This window comes from Acipenser ruthenus, chromosome 42, assembly GCF_902713425.1.
Source record: "Acipenser ruthenus chromosome 42, fAciRut3.2 maternal haplotype, whole genome shotgun sequence".
Classification (NCBI taxonomy): Eukaryota; Metazoa; Chordata; class Actinopteri; order Acipenseriformes; family Acipenseridae; genus Acipenser; species Acipenser ruthenus.
In genome coordinates this window covers 4746152-4770259 of record NC_081230.1, presented here as the reverse complement: position 1 = coordinate 4770259, position 24108 = coordinate 4746152, and the positions used below count along the sequence as shown (strand labels likewise).

The 24108-nt window shown below is 42.4% G+C and overlaps 1 protein-coding gene across 5 annotated transcripts in view; it reads left to right on the top strand.

Moving 5' to 3' along the window:
- Positions 1–24108, top strand: part of LOC117400929 (integrin alpha-7-like) — a 161045-nt gene that overhangs the window by 73264 nt on the left and 63673 nt on the right. For all 5 annotated transcript variants that reach the window (XM_059011330.1, XM_059011327.1, XM_059011326.1 and 2 more), the window contains 5 exons: positions 5484–5691; positions 7091–7284; positions 8459–8547; positions 10532–10659; positions 13931–14026. In XM_059011330.1, the coding sequence (XP_058867313.1) occupies positions 5484–5691; positions 7091–7284; positions 8459–8547; positions 10532–10659; positions 13931–14026 (715 nt within the window). The remainder of the gene's footprint in view (positions 1–5483; positions 5692–7090; positions 7285–8458; positions 8548–10531; positions 10660–13930; positions 14027–24108) is intronic.

The following is a 24108-nucleotide window of genomic DNA, read 5'->3' as shown; positions in this document are numbered from 1 at the left end:
TTCACAGACTGACATGTCTACACAAGACACAATATAACAGTGACAAATCCTAAACAGTGATTTTTGATTCTCATACAAGATGTTAGGGGTCAGTTTTTCAATTTCAATGTGAGACACTATAGCAGAGACGGTGATTCCTGGAGGTGTCCCATCCAAGCACAGACTGGCCCTGCTCAGCTGATGCTAGATCGTGGTCCTGGTTGAAACAGAATGACTGTGGAGTGGAGTTGAGAATCCCCGGGGTAGCCCGCGAGCTGCGGTTGTGTTGGTGTCTTCTTCGTGGTGTATTTGTTGGTGGAGGGGTGCATTTCAGTGTTTCTTGGTGGTGTTCATTAAAACAAATCAAGATTTGAAAAACCTAGCTGTACTGTGCAACCTGTTTTATTGTTCCAGTTGTTACATGTTAAACGCCATTATTTCTGTATCTCAATGAACATACAGAAAATAATAATTCAACAAATGTGATTTTGGTAATTGCAAGTGATATTGATTAGTTTGATTATTTGATTTTAAAGAACTGTGATTATTATAAGAAGGATACAAGCTCTATATCGCTTAAACAGAGACTCCTTGAGATGCAGGTTTTGGCGTCCTTTAGTTCTTCCCCGGGCTTGTTTATCAAACAAACACCAACCTAGCAGGTTTTGAAGGTGTAGCTCAGCATCGTAGCACAGAGAGACCCGCTTCCTACAGGGATTAGACCCGCTCCTCTTCACAGAGAGACCCGCTTCCTACAGGGATTAGACCCGCTCCTCTTCACAGAGAGACCCGCTTCCTACAGGGATTAGACCTGCTCCTCTTCACATAGAGACCCGCTTCCTACAGGGATTAGACCTGCTCCTCTTCACATAGAGACCCGCTTCATACAGGGAATTAACCCGCTTCTCTTCTCACTCCATGAAATGTAAGGCCTGCTTTTCACCTCCATGTATCACCACTTACTATGCCATCAATGAAACTACATGTAAATACAGTACATCTTTAATGGTCGTTTATTTGAATGTATTGCTCACTGCTTGTATATACGTCAATGGAATGCTTCCGGGTCAACTCCCTGAGGTCCCATGAGGTGTCTAAATCTTAGGAAAAGTTTTTTGGAGATTTTTAAAAAAATTTTTTTTAAATACGCACAGGAAGAGTCATTGTCTAAGAAAAAAAAAAAAAAAAAACTTCTGAATTGTTTATCGTACAAGGACTCCCAGAAGCAGCTCATGTGAGTCGGTTGCATTCCTTCAATGGGAAGGTCCTCCCCACTCTTTACTGTGTGTGCCCCTTTCATATAGGAGTCTGTGAGAGCCACGCAGTGATGACAGTGCATATTAGATCAGAGCTACTGGAAATATTTTGTTAGCGCTGGCTATTTTAATGTAACCGGTAAAATCCACTGTATAACTTTTTTCTAGATGTTACAAAGAATAAAATTATGACAGAAAAAAAAGAAAATTTAGTGCCTGCGGGCCAACTGAAAAAAATAATAAATTATGACTTAAATAAGTTTGTGTTTATACAGGGTGATTCATAATTCGCACAGCATTGTGGGAGCATTGCAAAAACTGAAGGGTACGTGAAGACCTGACAGAGACTCTCTGATGCTCCGTTACGCCACCAGAGAGCTGATCAGTAATGTCAACATAAGTAGAATTGAAAAACTGATTTTTTCAGCAGCATTTAAGTTTCAAAGTGACTTGCATGTACTTCAAAGCAAACAAACTTCAAAGCAAACAAAGACCAGTTTAAAATAACTTTAAAAAGATAACACCCTACAAAAGGTGACAATTTCAATATGCCATATTGGCGTGCTAGTTCTTTACTAGCTAAAAATGCATGTTACATTTACAAACATTTTATCCTGATCTCAGTGCTGTAGAAAAAATCAGGTCTGGAAAAAAATGGCCTTTATAGTGAGGTAAAGCAAAGTTTGACTGTACTTTCACATTCACAAGCAACACTGGGTGTAACACCCTGCCCCCCTGGAGTGGCTCTGTCTGTCTGTCTGTCTGTCATGCTTCAGTACAGTTGTGTGTGTCTGTGCGCAGCCCCCCTCCTCCCTCCCCCCCTCCCCCCCCCATCAGCATGTTGGGTGCCTGCATGTTGCATGTGATAAAAGCAGTTAACAATGAACATTTAACAGTGATCATTATTTTTCACAGCTGGATGAGGAGAAGCACGATCACCTTGCGCCATGCACAGTCACACGCATTCACATTTATGCACTTAGAGGAGCACTGGCCACTCCAATACAATGATTAGTTCATGTGTATTAATAGCCAGTACAGTACAAGCATTGGGTCAGCCTGAAACAATGACCACAGAACACAGCTGCAAATTAAGTGGAGACTTAGGACAGAGGGAAGGAAACATAAGAACATAAGAAAGTTTACAAATGAGAGGAGGCCATTCGGCCCATCTTGCTTGTTTGGTTGTTAGTAGCTTATTGATCCCAGAATCTCATCAAGCAGCTTCTTGAAGGATCCCAGGGTGTCAGCTTCAACAACATTACTGGGGAGTTGGTTCCAGAATCCCACAATTCTCTGTAAAAAAAAGTGCCTCCAATTTTCTGTTCTGAATGCCCCTTTATCTAATCTTGTTTCTTCAACACTTCTTCACAGTAAGATGAGGGGATGGAATAGGTTACCTAGTCATGTTGTTGAAGGAGACACTTCTTTACAGAGTGATGAGGTGATGGAATGGGTTACCTAGTCATGATGACAATGCTGAATGTCCAATTCTGGTCACTGCAGTACCAAAGGGACATTGTGGCCCTGGACAGAGTTTAATGAAGAGTAACCAGACTAACCCTAAAGATTAAAGGAATGAGGAAGGAATTGAATCTATGTACTAGAGCAAAGAAGAATTAGGGGCTATTTGATTAATGTCTTTAAAATTGTAAAAGGAGTTAACAAAGTTAACCAATACTTTAAACACAGCACAGTAACCAGGACCTGAGGACACAGTTGGAAATGAAGTGCAGACCTGGGACAGAGTGAAGGAGACACTTCTTAACACAGAGAGTGGTGAGGGGATGTAGTCATGCTGCTGAATCACTGGGATCCTTTAAGACCCAATTTGAAAAGGTTTTGAGATGAATCAGCTACAAGGAACCGGACGAGGTCTGCTGGCTGAATGGCCTCCTCTTGTTTGTAAATGTTCTCATGTTCAGAAGTAGTCCTCCAGTTTCCTTTACTTGGTCACAAGAAAGATCTCAAGCAAACGTTTCATTTTGCTGGTGATGAGTAACGCCTCTCACACACACACTGCTCAGGTATTCAAGGCTGATATCACCCTGTTCAAAGCCTTGCTGACTTCATTTCTAACAATGGCTTCACTACATCTCCAGCCACTACACACTCCAGGGCAGAGGATATTACACTCCTATTCAAATAAAATAAAGCAAACGTACTTTAGTTGTATTGTAAAAAAAAAAATGCTGATTTTGTTGATGCAAGTTTTCACTATAGTATACATAAAACCAATCAGTAGTGAATGAACAGCACAGGTAGGTTACAAATTGTATAGGAATGTCTTTGACATGTCTGCATGTCCAAGAACCAGATCTTCAACAGAAGGGGACAGTGAAAAAAAATGGGAACTGCATTTTTAAACCTTGGAGAGAACTCTGTGTAGACCTTAACTTCAATGTGTAGAGATGTATATATATTTTACTTTCCATATAAAAATGTTTTAAAAATATATATCAATCTTACCAATTTTGCATTTCCAATATCTTTCTTAATTGTGCAGTTTTGAAAGAAACTTATGTTATAGCAAAAGCCAAATAAAGCAGCTTAAATTTAAAGATGGAAATACCAAAAGACTGTTATTGACTGATGTCAGAGTATGGGCCGGTTTGTAAGGAATAAGTTACGCAAGTAAGCAGGACCAAAACCTTGGATCACCATGTAAGTGAAAAGCCAATGTAGCGACCTTAAAACTGGGGATATATGACAAGTGATTTGTATAGAATTATTTTTGCTGCAGCATTTCCATTTAGCTGTGCAACATTTAGTGAGGCATCTGGGAAGCTAGCAAACATGGAACTACAGTAATCAACCCTAAAGGTTATAAAAGCATGCACTCAGTGTCAGATGGGAGTTCTGTCTAGCATGCACTCAGTGTCAGATGGGAGTTCAGTCTAGCATGCAGTCAGTGTCAGCAGGGAGTTCAGTCTAGCATGCACTCAGTGTCAGATGGGAGTTCAGTCTAGCATGCACTCAGTGTCAGATGGGAGTTCAGTCTAGCATGCACTCAGTCAGCAGGGAGTTCAGTCTAGCATGCAGTCAGTGTCAGATGGGAGTTCAGTCTAGCATGCAGTCAGTGTCAGCAGGGAGTTCAGTCTAGCATGCACTCAGTGTCAGCAGGGAGTTCAGTCTAGCATGCACTCAGTCAGCAGGGAGTTCAGTCTAGCATGCACTCAGTCAGCAGGGAGTTCAGTCTAGCATGCAGTCAGTGTCAGATGGGAGTTCAGTCTAGCATGCACTCAGTTTCAGCAGGGAGTTCAGTCTAGCATGCACTCAGTCAGCAGGGAGTTCAGTCTAGCATGCACTCAGTGTCAGATGGGAGTTCAGTCTAGCATGCACTCAGTTTCAGCAGGGACTTCAGTCTAGCATGCACTCAGTCAGCAGGGAGTTCAGTCTAGCATGCACTCAGTGTCAGCAGGGAGTTCAGTCTAGCATGCACTCAGTGTCAGATGGGAGTTCAGTCTAGCATGCACTCAGTGTCAGATGGGAGTTCAGTCTAGCATGCACTCAGTGTCAGCAGGGAGTTCAGTCTAGCATGCAGTCAGTGTCAGCAGGGAGTTCAGTCTAGCATGCAGTCAGTGTCAGCAGGGAGTTCAGTCTAGCATGCACTCAGTGTCAGCAGGGAGTTCAGTCTAGCATGCACTCAGTGTCAGCAGGGAGTTCAGTCTAGCATGCACTCAGTCAGCAGGGAGTTCAGTCTAGCATGCAGTCAGTGTCAGCAGGGAGTTCAGTCTAGCATGCACTCAGTGTCAGCAGGGAGTTCAGTCTAGCATGCAGTCAGTGTCAGCTGGGAGTTCAGTCTAGCATGCAGTCAGTGTCAGCAGGGAGTTCAGTCTAGCATGCAGTCAGTCAGCAGGGAGTTCAGTCTAGCATGCACTCTTAGAAATCTTAGTAATTGAACACATTCCACAAAAGTCAAAGTAGGATCAAAAGTAACCACCAGATTGCTGGCAGGTGAGGCTTTGGAAATAAATAAATACAATCAATAACTAATGTATGGACTACACCCCGATTGATAAAGTCTAAATGGTCTCTTAATGGTCACATTAAGAGGAGTGGGTGCCTGCTAATTACCACAAATGAGACATCAAGCTTGCAGAAGTGTGAGTGCCTAGTTAAGTAGGCATGAATGGAAAAGATAGGAAAAGAGATAAATAGTCAGAAGTAATAATAACTCACATAAAGACATGAACATTAGAAAATACAGTGCTACTCTGTGTTCTGATTTTGCTGCTCCCTTGGCAGGTTTCTCGGTGGACTCTGCCCATGGCATTACAAGCCCCCAGGAGCTCAGCTTCGTGGCTGGTGCCCCCCGTGCAAACCACAGGGGGGCAGTAGTGCTGCTGAAGAAAGACAATGTGTACCGCCTGGTGCCTGAACACATCCTGTGGGGGAGTGAAGTGGCCTCTTCATTCGGCTACTCTGTAGCTGTTGCCGACCTAAACAATGATGGGTAAGTACTCGGCACGATGGAGGTCCTGCAAGCACAGCACAGAAACCAGGACCAGGGGAATGTGAGCCCTTACAGGACACAGTTAGAAATGAAGTGGAGAAAGACTGAGGACAGAGGGTAGGAGACACTTCTTCACATAGAGAGTGGTGACCTAGCCATGTTGTTAATGCCAAATTATTCATCCATAGCTATTAAAAGACAAGAAACATGAATTTATTAAGTTTCTTTGAAAATTTCTAATTTCACCACTATTAAGTTTTTAAACATTCAAAAGGACTTCTAGTCTAAATGTTTGTCATTGAATTCATTAAGTTTATTTTAGTATTTCTAGATGCTTAATCATTGGGATCCTTGATCAAAGTTTTGAGATCAATCAGCAACTAAGAACTGGACAACATTTATGGGCCAAATGGCTTCCTTTGTTTGTCCATGAAATATTTGAAATATAAATCTAATCAAATAGCACATATTTTGTGATGAGCTTAGAATTAGATAAAGTAAATACACCAGTATGACCTTGAGGTACCTTTGTTGTGTCCCCAAAAGCGAGAAATTTACAAATGAGAGGAGGCCATTTGGCCCATCTGAGTTCGTCCGGATCCTAGTACTTGATTGATCTCAAAATTGTGTCGAGTCTCAAAGGATCCCAGTGATTCTGCCTCAACAACATGACTAGGTAGTCCATCCCCTCACCACTCTCCGTGTAAAGAAGTGTCTCCTTCCCTCTGTACCAAGTCTTTCTCTACTTAATTTCCAACTGTGTCCTCCAAAGTATTGGATAGGGTTAACTTTGTCAACTCCTTTTAAGATTAGAAAGACCTCAATCATGTCCCCACTAATTCTTCTTTGTTTTTGTTAAATAGATTCGGTTCTTTCAGCCTGTCAGCTTGAAATATATAGCAGGATGTACCTCGTTTTTTATCACTCAATGTTTTTTTCATTTTTCCATTTTGATATGCAGATTTTGCCAGTTGGTTTTGTTCTGTGACAGTGAAAACTGATTAACTACAGGAGCTTTTAGTAGTTTAGTTATTTTCTTACTAAAAGATAACAAAGCTGTGAATTGTAAACTGATGTATTAAATGTGTATCATGTTTGGAGTAGTGGTTAGGGCTCTGGACTCTTAACCAGAAGGTAGTGGGTTCAATTCCAGGTGGGGACACTGCTGCTGTACCCTTGAGCAAGGTACTTTACCTAGATTGCTCCAGTAAAAACCCAACTGTATAAATGGGTAATTGTATGTAAAAAATAATGTGATATCTTGTAACAATTGTAAGTCACCCTGGATAAGGGCGTCTGCTAAGAAATAAATAATAATAATAACCCTTTTTCCCCACTTTATCTCTTCTCTCTCCCCCACACTATTTCTCCCCTCTCCGTCCTATTCCCCATCTCTCAGTTGGACTGACCTGGTTGTGGGAGCACCAAATGTCTTTGATCGGAAGGCAGAGATCGGAGGAGCTGTGTATGTCTATATAAACCCCTCTGGCCTCTGGAAGCATGCCAGTCCCGTGAGACTCAATGGCACCTATGACTCTATGTTTGGACTAACTGTAGCAAGTGTGGGAGACCTCAACCAAGATGGCTTTGCAGGTTAGTATGTGTATGTCTGTATATCCTTTCATCCAAGTGGAAAGGATCTCAATCAGGATGTAGTTGTTACTGCCTTTAGTTGAATAGTAAGGCTCTCGTCTTTGAACAGTGAGGTTAGTGGTCCAGCCCTTGCCTCTCCATTCAATTAAATGGGCTAAGATGCCAAGCCATACAATGGGAAAGAATCGTGACCCCTGTGGTTGAAACAGGTAATGTAATGTCTGTGCTCTTTGCATTATAGCTAGGGCTTCTAGTGTTCAGGTTTTATTTTTGATCACGTGATGTCCCTTTAAACATATTTTGAGCCGATTCACTTTCTTAATCAAACGCTAATTACCAAAGGAAGTTGTTTCTTTTTACCCTCACATCTTGATTGAGTTCACAAACGACGTGCATTGATCTCCCCTGATTCTATCTGAACCTGCATTTCATTCTGGCTCTGACCGCCGAATTCAGTTTATTCATTTCCACTGTGTTAGTTTCTAGTAGTGCGTCGCTTATTTAAACAATCTGGTATTCAGTTAAGGCTTAACAACTATTGATTAGTTTAAAGGGAGGGAGAGAGATGGAAAATAAGAACTGGAAACTAGAAGCCCTAATTATAGCTATGCCATATAAGGTGGCTTGTGAGCCACGTGGTTCTCTAAAGTCACTCCAGATCCAGGGAGGCGGCGAGTTGTTGAAGCTCCCTGAGCCTCGATGGACACGCACTGGATACTAGCCACATTTGGTTTTGCTTCCAGGGTTTGGCCGCATTCATTGCTTAAATTTGGCATTTGAAAGAGGCAATTGGCTGAACAGCTTGAACGGACATTGATCCTCTGTCCTCCTTATCATAGTGAGTTGCAGCTTTGAACCTGGACATTTCTTAAATTGGGCAGAAGAACAAGTTGATAAATAAATGAAGTAAAAGAAATAAGCGGATGTGTACCAGACAATGCTGCTTGATGCACTGCAGTTACAGAGTCTGTCCCGCCACTGAGATGAGGTTAAAAGCCCTATAGCTGTGAATGCAGACGAGCCTGGCTCTTTTGCATAGTGGTAAAGACACTTGCTTGCGGTGTGAGGTCATCGGTTCACAGCCAGCCTTAGCTCTGTTACTTATACATAATATATATTGTCACGTTTATGAACAGGACTGATACAGATATATTGAATTCCTCTCTCGTTCTAGATATTGCCGTGGGAGCCCCATTCGATGGTGATGGCAAGGTCTACATCTACCACGGCAGTGCTTATGGGATCAACACCAAACCTGCACAGGTCTGTCAGGGAATTAAGAACTAATCATTATTATTATTTGTTTATTTAGCAGACGCCTTTATCCAAGGCGACTTACAGAGACTAGGGTGTGTGAACTATGCATCAGCTGCAGAGTCACTTACAATTACATCTCACCCGAAAGACTGAGCACAAGGAGGTGAAGTGACTTGCTCAGGGTCACACAATGAGTCAGTGGCTGAGGTGGGATTTGAACTGGGGACCTCCTGGTTACAAGCCCTTTTCTTAATCATAGGGGTTACTGCATCTTAAAGCCTGTCCTGCAAAAGTAACTGAAAAGAAATCCAAAATCTGAACCTCTGAAAACACATTAAAAAAATGTCTTTATAGGAGGCCCCAAGTAGCTTACCTGGTTATGTGCAGGGTAAGTCATACTGTCAGGTTAATACAAGCACGTCTCGTCAAAGCATCAGTGTCCGGCGTATTTTGACGCTGTCAAGTTCCTTTCAAACCAAAGGTCGTCAATCAATCTGAAGCACTGTCACTGAATGCAACATTTCCTTAACAAAGTACATCATTATATTTTTGTATCTTTCAGCACTAACTGTAACAGAAATGTTGTCTCATGATTAGGGCCCTGCGTTTTCCACAACTTGTTTTTTTAACTTGCAATCCAGTCCTAAGCCTCCAGATGTCCATGTAGCCACTCCAGCTAAAGTGATCAAAAGAATAATTAAGTAATCAACCCATCAAATTCTGGCTAATTAGAAAATACCCCCTAATTACAAGGGACAATTATTGCCATTCTAAAAATGTCTTTAAGCGTTTAAACTAAAAAGCTTACCTCAAGACTTGTTGTTTTAGAACAAATATTTGCACCAACAAACTCAAAAAGCATTTCTTTGAGAGATTGCACGGAGCAGTCTCCACCTGGTGTGCTGCACACTGATGGATGGAACTTATTTTGAAAGCCGTAGTGTTAGAATTCATCAAACGTATAATAAAGTTGCAGAATTAATAAATACATACCGAGCACTGGCATAAGAGTTGCACAGCACAGATGGCAGAATGAACAAACAGTGTGTTGTTAAAGATTTCCATAAGTTTTTGAAAAATTGACGAGTACAACCCTGATCAATGCAGAATAAAACCATGTTTTATTTAACCAGCTCTCAAGTTTCTGAAGGCAGTGAGGATTTAAGACCCACAACATGTCTGTAGTTTGGATAAAGAACCCCTCCCGTTAGATTGTATTCCAGGGTTTGATGCTGACTGTAAATCAGAAATGGAGGGATATCAACTATATGCAAAAGAAAACGGTACTAGAATTTCTTTGACCGAATTTTAGAGAAATGCAAAGAACTATTTCCCAGTTTAGCAAGAAAGGAAGTTGTTATCAATTCTGTGGATGCTGAAAGAAGTGTTTCTTCATATGGACACATTTTCACAGAGCAACGTCAGTCCATGAAAGCAGACTGGCTTAACCAGCTTAAGAAATTCACTTCTGGAATTTTCAGAAAACTGTGTTTACATGATTTTTTAAATCGAAATTACTTTTTGGAAAACTATATATTCCCAAAAATTTCAAAATTCTTATGTTCATTTAAACACACAAATTGACACGTCTAAATCCAATGTTATCTGTGGGAGAGAATTTAACATTTAGACGAGCATACGAAATTGAGATGCTTGAACCCCTACTGAAATACTGACTCATTTATGACAGTCAGGGTTATATAAATACATTTATGCCAAAAGATACATAGGAAAACATTCTATTTTAGACAGCGTCTGATTCAGCTCCCCGATGGGTGTGAAAGCCTCATGAGATGTATAGTATTCTAAAGAAACACAGCTGCGCTGGACACGGTGCTTTGACTCGACGTGCTTGGTGTGAAAGGACCTTGACTGTCACTGTGGTTATTTAGTTGGTAAAGATGGCTGTGCTGACAAAGTACAAAGTACATTATAATAACACAAATAATGTCAGAGCATTAATACTTGTGCTGTTTGTGCACCTGCATAGGTTCTGGACGGGGAAGGGGTGGGGGTGAAGCTCTTCGGGTACTCTCTCTCAGGGGGGATGGATATCGACGGGAACTCCTACCCTGATCTGGTGGTGGGGTCACTGTCTGACTCTGTCGTACTTTACAGGTGAGGCACATGCACCCTGAGAGCAACAAATACTATCTTACTCTGTGCTTTTACACTCATTTCATTGCATTTGGTAAATGTTTTGGTCACAAAATGCCATCATTTCTCCAAAAGGATAAAGAGGGTCTAGATCAAAGAACATTCTCAAGTTGCTTGCCATGGTCATTTCACCTCTGCAGCTGGACCAAGCTTCTTACTGGTTGTAAAGCATGTCAGTCATTAGGGGAAGCAGCTGGTTGGTTATTATTATTATTATTATTATTATTATTATTATTATTAATTTCTTAGCAGACACCCTTATCCAGGGCGACTTACAATTGTTACAAGATATCACATTATACATTATTTCACATTTTTTTTTACATACAATTACCCATTTATACAGTTGGGTTTTTACTGAAGCAATCTAGGTAAAGTACCTTGCTCAGGGGTACAACAGCAGTGTCCCCCACTGGGGATTGAACCCACAACCCTCCGGTCAAGAGTCCAGAGCCCTAACCACTACTCCACACTGCTGCCCCAGTGGTTACTGACAGGAATACATGCTATAAAGGAATGGGGATAATTTCACCCTCCATAAAAGATAACCACAAAAGAACAATCAAGGCCTGCAAACAGAGATGTCTTTAACCTTGTGTAATACCAGATATCATGTTTTAAAATAAAAATACATGTTTGCTAAAACATTCAAAGAGGCTGCAAATAATTCAGATAGAGAGGCTGCAAACCACTCAGATAGAGAGGCTGCAAACCATTCAGATAGAGAGGCTGCAAACCATTCAGATGGAGAGGCTGCAAACCATTCAGATAGAGAGGATTCAAACCATTCAGAGAGGCTGCAAACCATTCAGATAGAGAGGCTGCAAACCATTCAGATAGAGAGGCTGCAAACCATTCAGATAGAGGGGCTGCAAACCATTCAGATAGAGAGGCTGCAAACCATTCAGATGGAGAGGCTGCAAACCATTCAGATAGAGAGGATTCAAACCATTCAGAGAGGCTGCAAACCATTCAGATAGAGAGGCTGCAAACCATTCAGATAGAGAGGCTGCAGACCATTCAGATGGAGAGGCTGCAAACCATTCAGAGAGGCTGCAAACCATTCAGATAGAGAGGCTGCAAACCATTCAGATAGAGAGGCTGCAAACCATTCAGATAGAGAGGCTGCAAACCATTCAGATAGAGAGGCTGCAAACCATTCAGATAAAGAGGATTCAAACCATTCAGAGAGGCTGCAAACCATTCAGATAGAGAGGCTGCAAACCATTCAGATAGAGAGGCTGCAAACCATTCAGATGGAGAGGCTGCAAACCATTCAGATAGAGAGGCTGCAAACCATTCAGATAGAGAGGATTCAAACCATTCAGAGAGGCTGCAAACCATTCAGATAGAGAGGCTGCAAACCATTCAGATAGAGAGGCTGCAAACCATTCAGATAGAGAGGCTGCAAACCATTCAGATAGAGAGGCTGCAAACCATTCAGATGGAGAGGCTGCAAACCATTCAGATAGAGAGGCTGCAAACCATTCAGATAGAGAGGCTGCAAACCATTCAGATAGAGAGGCTGCAAACCATTCAGATAGAGAGGCTGCAAACCATTCAGAGAGGCTGCAAACCATTCAGATAGAGAGGCTGCAGACCATTCAGATGGAGAGGCTGCAAACCATTCAGAGAGGCTGCAAACCATTCAGATGGAGAGGCTGCAAACCATTCAGAGAGGCTGCAAACCATTCAGATAGAGAGGCTGCAAACCATTCAGATAGAGAGGCTGCAAACCATTCAGATAGAGAGGCTGCAAACCATTCAGATAGAGAGGCTGCAAACCATTCAGATAAAGAGGATTCAAACCATTCAGAGAGGCTGCAAACCATTCAGATAGAGAGGCTGCAAACCATTCAGATAGAGAGGCTGCAAACCATTCAGATGGAGAGGCTGCAAACCATTCAGATAGAGAGGCTGCAAACCATTCAGATAGAGAGGATTCAAACCATCCAGAGAGGCTGCAAACCATTCAGATAGAGAGGCTGCAAACCATTCAGATAGAGAGGCTGCAAACCATTCAGATAGAGAGGCTGCAAACCATTCAGATAGAGAGGCTGCAAACCATTCAGATGGAGAGGCTGCAAACCATTCAGATAGAGAGGCTGCAAACCATTCAGAGAGGCTGCAAACCATTCAGATAGAGAGGCTGCAAACCATTCAGATAGAGAGGCTGCAAACCATTCAGATAGAGAGGCTGCAAACCATTCAGATAGAGAGGATTCAAACCATTCAGAGAGGCTGCAAACCATTCAGATAGAGAGGCTGCAAACCATTCAGATGGAGAGGCTGCAAACCATTCAGAGAGGCTGCAAACCATTCAGATAGAGAGGCTGCAAACCATTCAGATAGAGAGGCTGCAAACCATTCAGAGAGGCTGCAAACCATTCAGATAGAGAGGCTGCAAACCATTCAGATAGAGAGGCTGCAAACCATTCAGAGAGGCTGCAAACCATTCAGATAGAGAGGCTGCAAACCATTCAGAGAGGCTGCAAACCATTCAGAGAGGCTGCAAACCATTCAGATAGAGAGGCTGCAAACCATTCAGATAGAGAGGCTGCAAACCATTCAGAGAGGCTGCAAACCATTCAGATAGAGAGGCTGCAAACCATTCAGATAGAGAGGCTGCAAACCATTCAGAGAGGCTGCAAACCATTCAGATAGAGAGGCTGCAAACCATTCAGATAGAGAGGCTGCAAACCATTCAGAGAGGCTGCAAACCATTCAGATAGAGAGGCTGCAAACCATTCAGATAGAGAGGCTGCAAACCATTCAGAGAGGCTGCAAACCATTCAGATAGAGAGGCTGCAAACCATTCAGATAGATAGGCTGCAAACCATTCAGAGAGGCTGCAAACCATTCAGATAGAGAGGCTGCAAACCATTCAGATAGAGAGGATTCAAACCATTCAGATAGAGAGGCTGCAAACCATTCAGATAGAGAGGCTGCAAACCATTCAGAGAGGCTGCAAACCATTCAGATAGAGAGGCTGCAAACCATTCAGATAGAGAGGCTGCAAACCATTCAGAGAGGCTGCAAACCATTCAGATAGAGGCTGAAAACCATGCAGATAGAGAGGCTGCAAACCATTCAGATAGAGAGGCTGCAAACCATTCAGATAGAGAGGCTGAAAACCATGCAGATAGGGTTGCACTTTCTTGGCATTTCACCTGAAGGGCATCCTTTCAACAGCTTCCTAGATCTATGTTAACCCTCTCTCTCCTGTGTCTAGGGCTCGTCCTGTCATTCATGTCTTGAGAGAAATCTCAGTGCAGCCCCAAAACATTGATCTGGAGCAGAAGAACTGTCGCGGCCGGGATGGCGTCTGGTAGGTTAGCCCTCAGAGGAGGGAGTTGTAGTTTAAACTCCATTAAACACTACATTGGATACATGTTTGCTGCAGATCATTAGGATATGTACAGTATAAACAATTGACCTGTTTTAAAATTTGATGTAGAATACATTAAAGTACACATAGCTAACAAAGTAATTCCAGTAAATCATGTCTCATATGTATCACCATCACTTGGTAGAGCTTACATTTTTATATGAAGGAACGCAGCTGACACACGCAAGTTTGAGTCCTTGTAGGTAAAATAATTCAGAAGGTTTTTTTAGATAATGATTCTTCCTGGGTCATTTTTTTTCTACAGAAATTAATAAATAAATAAATAAATATTGTAATTGTTCAAACTCCCAGAAGGTAGACACATTGACTCACATTTGAGTACCAGTCACTGCTTTTCCTGTGACTGACGTGTTTCCAGTGGTGACCTTATTAGACTTTACTGGAAGTACAGCATTGAAGTATCTGCAAGTGTTCGATAAATATTCTAACAGATTCAAATAAATTACCACTAAAACTTCAAATTCTCCAGAATGTGTGCATTTTTCATATAGGAAAATCTGAGACCAACAAGATTTCCTGGAAATATCATGTAACACCATGTACTTGCAGTTCTTCTAGGAAGAATGACACCCAAATACCTGACTAGTTACTTCACAGAGATCAGCGTCAAAGACAATCTAAAGTGTAAAATTCTTTCAAAAGATAAAAAAAACAAGTTAAAAATGAGAAATAAACAACCTAACTGTATATCGAAGTCTTCCAAAACACAGAAAACATTGGTGTTGTATTACAACCTTGATTCCCTAAAAATCTAAACATCCTTCCTTAAACGTGGGTATCAACCATAACAGCCCTGAATCATTATACACAAGTCTCTCGCTTGGAAGTGAGCCCCTGCACTGACGTGGGTAGCCCCCGTACCTACAAGGCGCTCCCCTCTTTCTAATCGCCCCATGAACTCAGCGACAATTAATGTAAGAAATGATGTTTATATTTTTAGGGAACCAAGGTTGTAATACAACCCCACCGTTCCCTGACAAATAAAACATCTTTCCGTACACGTGAGTAAGCTATACCCAAGAGGGAGCACGTTCATACGTTTGTATGGGCATCCTCAGAGGGATTGTATGGATTGTATGGGCATCCTCAGAGGGATTGTATGGATTGTATGGGCATCCTCAGAGGGATTGTATGGGCATCCTCAGAGGGATTGTATGGGCATCCTCAGAGGGATTGTGCAGCAGCCTGTAGAATCCTGTTCCCATGGCTGGGTCATGTCGGGTCTGCAGCATTCAGATTGTAGAACCTTGTGAAGGTGTGCGGTGCCCCCCATATAGCTGCAATACAGATGTCAGTGATAGATGCTCCATGGAACAGACCCCATGAGGAGCAAGGCTTCTGGTCGAGTAGCAGGTAACACCAGTAGGAGGATCCTGGTTACTGAGTTCATAGGCAGTCTTGACAGTCTCAGTAATCCACTGGGAATGTTGTATTTTGGAAAGGGCCATGGCTTTGGATTTGGGCCCATAGCAAACAAAAATCTGATAAGTTTTGCGCCAGATGGCGGAGCGTTCAATATAACATGCTAATGCTCTAACCAGGCAGTGTGTAACTGCCTATCCATCTCTGTGGCAAAAGGGGGGTATGGAAAGCTTCCATCTCAATAGGCTGGTTAACATGGAATGAAGAAATTTGTTTAGGGAGAAAAGCTTGGTTTGTTCTAAGAGTAACTTTGACCCAGATTCTCCAAAACACATACAGGCCTGTGATGTGGATAGGGCCTGTAGTTCACCCATACGCCTAACTGAAGTTATAGCTACCAAGAATGCAGTCTTTAAAGACAGGAGTCTGTGTGGTCCAGTGGTTAAACCAGGAGGTCCCCGGTTCAAATCCCAGCTCAGCCACTGATTCATTGTGTGACCTTGAGCAAGTCATTTAACCTCCTTGTGCTCAGTCTTTCGGGTGAGACGTAGTTGTAAGTGACTCTGCAGCTGATGCATAGTTCACACACCCTAGTCTCTGTAAGTCGCTTTGGATAAAGGCGTCTGCTAAATAAATTAATAAGAATAACAGGAACTTGGGCTCAAACGGGGGCTTAGAAAGTGCCTCCAGGACCACGTTCAATCTCCACCGAGGCACCAATTCCTTCCTAGGTGAGCGGAGACGCCTAGTCGCTTTCAGGAACTGAGCAGTCAAGGGGTGAGCTCCCGCAGTGACTGCATCAATCTTGTGTGGAAAACAGATATCGCAGCCAGGTAAACTTTGAGAGTGGCTGGCTGCTTTCCTTCATCAAATACAGACGTGCTCAAATTTGTTGGTACCCCGCCACAAAAAACGAAGAATGCACAATTTTCTCTGAAATAACTTGAAACTGACAAAAGTAATTGGCATCCACCATTGTTTATTCCATATTTAATAGAAATCAGACTTTGCTTTTGATTTTTTATTCAACATAATATTGTAAATAATAAAACAAATGAAAATGGCATGGGCAAAAATGATGGGACCGCTAACCTAATATTTTGTTGCACAACCTTTAGAGGCAATCACTGCAATCAAATGTTTTCTGTAGCTCTCAATGAGACTTCTGCACCTGTTAACAGGTAGTTTGGCCCAGTCTTCCTGAGCAAACTGCTCCAGCTGTCTCAGGTTTGATGGGTGCCTTCTCCAGACTGCAAGTTTCAGCTCTTTCCATAGATGCTCGATAGGATTCAGATCAGGACTCATAGAAGGCCACTTCAGAATAGTCCAATGTTTTGTTCTTATCCATTCTTGGGTGCTTTTAGCTGTGTGTTTTGGGTCATTATCCTGTTGGAGGACCCATGACCTGCGACTGAGACAGAGCTTTCTGACACTGGGCAGTACGTTTCGCTCTAGAATGCCTTGATAGTCTTGAGATTTCATTGTGCCCTGCACAGATTCAAGGCACCCTGTGCCAGGCGCAGCAAAGCAGCCCAAAACATAACCAAGCCTCCTCCATGTTTCACTGTAGGTATGGTGTTCTTTTCTTTGAAAGCTTCATTTTTTCGTCTGTGAACATAGAGCTGATGTGACTTGCCAAAAAGCTCCAGTTTTGACTCATCTGTCCAAAGGACATTCTCCCAGAAGGATTGTGGTTTGTCAATATGCATTTTAGCAAATTCCAGTCTGGCTTTTTTATGTTTTACTTTCAAAAGTGGAGTCCTCCTGGGTCTTCTTCCATGGAGCCCACTTTTGCTCAAAAAGCGACGGATGGTGCGATCAGAAACTGACGTACCTTCACCTTGGAGTTCAGCTTGTATCTCTTTGGCAGTTATCCTTGGTTCTTTTTCTACCATTTGCACTATCCTTCTGTTCAATCTGGGGTCGATTTTCCTCTTGCGGCCGCGCCCAGGGAGGTTGGCTACAGTTCCATGGACCTTAAACTTCTTAATAATATTTGCAACTGTTGTCACAGGAACATCAAGCTGCTTGGAGATGGTCTTGTAGCCTTTACCTTTACCATGCTTGTCTATTATTTTCTTTCTGATCTCCTCAGACAACTCTCTCCTTTGCTTTCTCTGGTCCATGTTCAGTGTGGTGCACACAATGATACCAAACAGCACAGTGACTACTTTTCTCCATTTAAATAGGCTGAATGACTGATTACAAGATTGGAGACATGTGTGATACAAATTAAAGAAACTAATTAGTTTGAAATATCACTATAATCCAATTATTTATTACCTTTTCTAAGGGGTACCAACAAATGTGTCCAGGCCATTTTAGAATATCTTTGTAGAATAAGCAATAATTCATCTCTTTTCACAGCTTCTTTGCTTTATTCTATGACATACCAAAGGCATGCAAGTATACATGATAAAATAGCTTTTAATTTCATCACTTTTCAGGAGGAATGAAGCATTATTGAAGCCAGATTAGGGTTACCACCTGAGGGTGTAAGCGCTATTCTGTGCTCGGAGGTGCTCTCCCGGAGTGAACTGCTCTGATCGACAAGAGTTGTGTTTATGTTGTTGAGCACCGCCCGCCGAATGTAAACCTCCCATCACAGAACTGGAGATCCAACTTCAGACGTGTACAATGTCCACTGAAAGATGAAAGAGGGGCGGTGTCTTGCGCTGATGGTACTTGTAGGTACAGGGTCTACCTACCTACCAGCGCAGGGGCTCACTTCTAAGCAAGAGACTTGTGTATAACGCATAATGGCTGTTATAGTTGATACCCACATGTAAGGAAGGATGTTTAATTTGTCAGGGAACTATAATAACACAATTACAATATGAAACATATACATATAGACGTTAACAGATATTAACATAAGAAAAGCAATAACTTACTTTAACGTAGTATCTTAATATCCATGGAGAAAAACAGCTCTAGTAATATTGTTTTACTATTCCATGCCATTATCAGCCATCTCTAAACCGAAATATTATATATATACTGTACTTCACTGCGCAGACTAGCCAATCCGGAAGTCATTTAATCTTCTCTAATGCACAACACATCTAAAAGTATTAAGTACGGTGTGCTAAGGGTTGCATTATTTTGAGATATGTCTGGATGTTTTAAAAGTACATCTCATTTATAATACCGAAAGTTCACATTTTAAAAATACTTTACTAATAGTGTAAGTAATCACATGGAAAAATGCACTGAACCACTGACGCATGGGCATATCTCAAAATAATCCTGTTTTTTAATTAGTTAATGCACGCACTTTTTGAAACAGGATATAGTTTCCGGTGTTGTGTAATATCCTGTATCCCATAATATTCTGCATCCCCTGCTTATTGTACTATATGCAATCAAGTGGTTTCTGATTAGTAAAAATCATTGTACCGAAATAATGCAAATCTAGACTAATCCTCACCCTTAACCTAACCTTAACATTACAAATCTAGACTAACCCTCACCCTTAACCTAACCTTAACATTACAAATCTAGACTAATCCTCACCCTTAACCTAACCTTAACATTACAAATCTAGACTAATCCTCACCCTTAACCTAACCTTAACATTACAAATCTAGACTAATCCTCACCCTTAACCTAACCTTAACATTACAAATCTAGACTAACCCTCACCCTTAACCTAACCTTAACATTACAAATCTAGACTAACCCTCACCCTTAACCTAACCTTAACATTACAAATCTAGACTAATAATACTTTATGTGTGATGTTTGCCTATGAGACTAACAATGATTGGTATGTATAGGATTTGTTGTATCTTAATTATATTATATAAACTTGATTATATTCCGTTTGTATTTTTAGCAGTATTAGCAATCAAAAAGTATGTCTCTGCGAGCATACATGATCTTTTTTTAAACACACGATATTGCGATATGGAAATTATTATCGATATGGAACAAAATCGATATCATTTCAAAATATCGATACTGGTGCCTACCCCAATCCTGGTCTCTCAGGCTGTCACCAATTCTCCCCAGTATAGCATCGGAGGTTTACTTCGTGGTTTACATGAAGTCATATTCCTATAGCGCCTTTCATCACAAGGCTTCACACACACACACACACACACACACACACACACACACACAGAGGAACAATTACAGCAAAACATTAAAAAATTCTAATACAGAATTTAAAGAGATAAAAAATGTGATTGTAAAAAATCTAATTTGTTTCAATGAGCAATTCAAAACTATAAGAAAATGCAGTTTTGATTGTAAAAAGCAGAGTCCCAGCTTCCCTGACAGAAGCCCTTCCTCCTGTGTTATTTTTATTCACCCTGCAATAAATAGCAGCCCCGCATCCTGTGATCTAAGATCCTATTGACTTTGGATACCAGTATCACCGCCTGTGGCAGGGCGGAAGCCCTACACATGGGAAATATGTAGTTTTATTGTATATTTTTGCGTTATTTGTTGTAAATTGATTTAATTATTTTTTTAACTGCTGTGGCGCTCCGCCGGGGACGATTACCTGTCTGCATGGAGCTGCAGCTGCAGTGTCACATGACATTATTGTTTACTTTTTGTTTATGTTTATTGATTAAATCCTGTGCGCCTGTGTCGGCGTATCAACGTCAATTTCTCTACCTCAGCCTCTTCTGTGTTCTCCTCAGCCGCCTGAGGCAAATATACCAGGACTCTATCACACGGCCCTACTCAATCACAGCGTTCCTATTGATGTTGGATACCAGTATCAGCTCCTCTCTCAATCACAGCGTTCCTATTGACGTTGGATACCAGTATCAGCTCCTCTCTCAATCACAGCGTTCCTATTGACGTTGGATACCAGTATCACCTCCCCTCTCCATCACAGCATTCCTATTGACGTTGGATACCAGTATCCTCCTCTCTCAATCACAGGGTTCCTATTGACGTTGGATACCAGTATCCTCCTCTCTCAATCACAGGGTTCCTATTGACGTTGGATACCAGTATCACCTCCCCTCTCAATCACAGCGTTCCTATTGACGTTGGATACCAGTATCACCTCCCCTCTCAATCTCAGCGTTCCTATTGACGTTGGATACCAGTATCACCTCCCCTCTCCATCACAGCGTTCCTATTGACGTTGGATACCAGTATCCTCCTCTCTCAATCACAGGGTTCCTATTGACGTTGGATACCAGTATCCTCCTCTCTCAATCACAGGGTTTCTATTGACGTTGGATACCAGTATCACCTCCTCTCTCAATCACAGGGTTCCTATTGATGTTGGATACCAGTATCACCTCCCCTCTCAATCTCAGCGTTCCTATTGACGTTGGATACCAGTATCACCTCCCCTCTCAATCTCAGCGTTCCTATTGACGTTGGATACCAGTATCACCTCCCCTCTCCATCACAGCGTTCCTATTGACGTTGGATACCAGTATCCTCCTCTCTCAATCACAGGGTTCCTATTGACGTTGGATACCAGTATCCTCCTCTCTCAATCACAGGGTTCCTATTGACGTTGGATACCAGTATCACCTCCTCTCTCAATCACAGGGTTCCTATTGACGTTGGATACCAGTATCACCTCCTCTCTCAATCACAGCGTTCCTATTGACGTTGGATACCAGTATCACCTCCCCTCTCAATCTCAGTGTTCCTATTGACGTTGGATACCAGTATCACCTCCCCTCTCAATCTCAGCGTTCCTATTGACGTTGGATACCAGTATCACCTCCCCTCTCCATCACAGCGTTCCTATTGACGTTGGATACCAGTATCCTCCTCTCTCAATCACAGGGTTCCTATTGACGTTGGATACCAGTATCCTCCTCTCTCAATCACAGGGTTCCTATTGACGTTGGATACCAGTATCACCTCCTCTCTCAATCACAGGGTTCCTATTGACGTTGGATACCAGTATCACCTCCTCTCTCAATCACAGGGTTCCTATTGACGTTGGATACCAGTATCACCTCCCCTCTCCATCACAGCGTTCCTATTGACGTTGGATACCAGTATCACCTCCCCTCTCAATCACAGCGTTCCTATTGACGTTGGATACCAGTATCACCTCCCCTCTCAATCACAGGGTTCCTATTGACGTTGGATACCAGTATCACCTCCCCTCTCCATCACAGCGTTCCTATTGACGTTGGATACCAGTATCACCTCCTCTCTCAATCACAGCATTCCTATTGACGTTGGATACCAGTATCACCTCCCCTCTCAATCACAGCGTTCCTATTGACGTTGGATACCAGTATCACCTCCCCTCTCCATCACAGCGTTCCTATTGACGTTGGATACCAGTATCACCTCCTCTCTCAATCACAGCGTTCCTATTGACGTTGGATACCAGTATCACCTCCTCTCTCAATCACAGCGTTCCTATTGACGTTGGATACCAGTATCACCTCCCCTCTCAATCACAGCATTCCTATTGACGTTGGATACCAGTATCACCTCCCCTCTCAATCTCAGCGTTCCTACTGACGTTGGATACCAGTATCACCTCCCCTCTCAATCTCAGCGTTCCTATTGACGTTGGATACCAGTATCACCTCCCCTCTCCATCACAGCGTTCCTATTGACGTTGGATACCAGTATCACCTCCCCTCTCAATCACAGCGTTCCTATTGACGTTGGATACCAGTATCACCTCCCCTCTCCATCACAGCGTTCCTATTGACGTTGGATACCAGTATCACCTCCCCTCTCAATCACAGCATTCCTATTGACGTTGGATACCAGTATCACCTCCCCTCTCCATCACAGCGTTCCTATTGACGTTGGATACCAGTATCACCTCCCCTCTCAATCACAGCATTCCTATTGACGTTGGATACCAGTATCACCTCCCCTCTCAATCTCAGCGTTCCTATTGACGTTGGATACCAGTATCACCTCCCCTCTCCATCACAGCATTCCTATTGACGTTGGATACCAGTATCACCTCCCCTCTCAATCACAGCGTTCCTATTGACGTTGGATACCAGTATCACCTCCCCTCTCAATCACAGCGTTCCTATTGACGTTGGATACCAGTATCACCTCCCCTCTCCATCACAGCGTTCCTATTGATGTTGGATACCAGTATCACCTCCTCTCTCAATCACAGCGTTCCTATTGACGTTGGATACCAGTATCACCTCCCCTCTCCATCACAGCGTTCCTATTGACGTTGGATACCAGTATCACCTCCTCTCTCAATCACAGCGTTCCTATTGACGTTGGATACCAGTATTACCGATCCATTCAATCACAGAGTGTCGTCTGCTGGTCAGAAATGACTCAAGCTGAAAGGGTCGAAACCTGCTGTAAAATGAAGGGGTTCCAATGAAGTGAAAGAACTATGAACTGAATGAACTATGGTGAAAGAGAATCTGGCAACTAGAATTGAAGAATTGCACATTATCAAAGACTGTATCTTAAGTAAAACTTTGTTGCAACTGCAACAAAAAACACTAAAAAGGTATGAGGGCAGTAAAAGGAAAAATAAATGTTCTCTGTAATTTGATTATCCCTTATAAAAGCCAAAGTATTTTACAGGTTAACTGTTACACTGTGCATTTAGAAAAGTGTATCATGGTTTGCCATGTTTTTTAATATGCTTTGCTATATCTGGGATTTATGATGCTTTACCATACTTTCACCACCAGTTATTACACTTTACTATGGGAAACCTTTATAAGGAACACCACAGTAATACACCATATTCAATTAATAAATAAGTCAGAATTCGGTTTAGTCTACAATATGTGTACCTGTACAAGTACACATCATTATTGTGTATTTTCAATGTAGTTAGAAGTGTATTTATTGTCAGTATATGTGCGTGACAAACAGGCTGTAGTGGTGACGTCAGGCCAGGTAGAACACAGGACACAGACAGGACTGGTGAGTGAGGTCGGGCCAGGTAGAACACAGGACACAGACAGGACTGGTGAGTAAGGTCAGGTCAGGTAGAACACAGGACACAGACAGGACTGGAGAGTGAGGTCAGGCCAGGTAGAACACAGGACACAGACAGGACTGGTGAGTGAGGTCAGGCCAGGTAGAACACAGGACACAGACAGGACTGGAGAGTGAGGTCAGGCCATTTAGAACACAGGACACAGACAGGACTGGTGAGTGAGGTCAGACCAGGTAGAACACAGGACACAGACAGGACTGGTGAGTGAGGTCAGGTCAGGTAGAGCACAGGACACAGACAGGACTGGTGAGTGAGATCAGGCCAGGTAGAACACAGGACACAGACAGGACTGGAGAGTGAGGCCAGGCCAGGTAGAACACAGGACACAGATAGGACTGGAGAGTGAGGTCAGGCCAGATAGAACACAGGACACAGACAGGACTGGAGAGTGAGGTCAGGCCAGGTAGAACACAGGACACAGACAGGACTGGTGAGGGAATTGCGCTGGTTCGCTGGTTTATTGCAAATCAAAGGTTTAAATAGAAAACAAAACACTTTCACAAAACAAACGGCGCGTCGGCCAAAACAGACAGACACTAACAAACAGGGCACGGACACTAAACACATAACAAGTATCATGCTGGCCCTCCAGCATGATAGCAATTGTTATTTTCTTTCTTTCTTTCTTTCTTTCTTTCTTTCTTTCTTTCTTTATTTTCTCCTCTCTCTCTCTCCCGTTCTTTTGCCCTTGAAC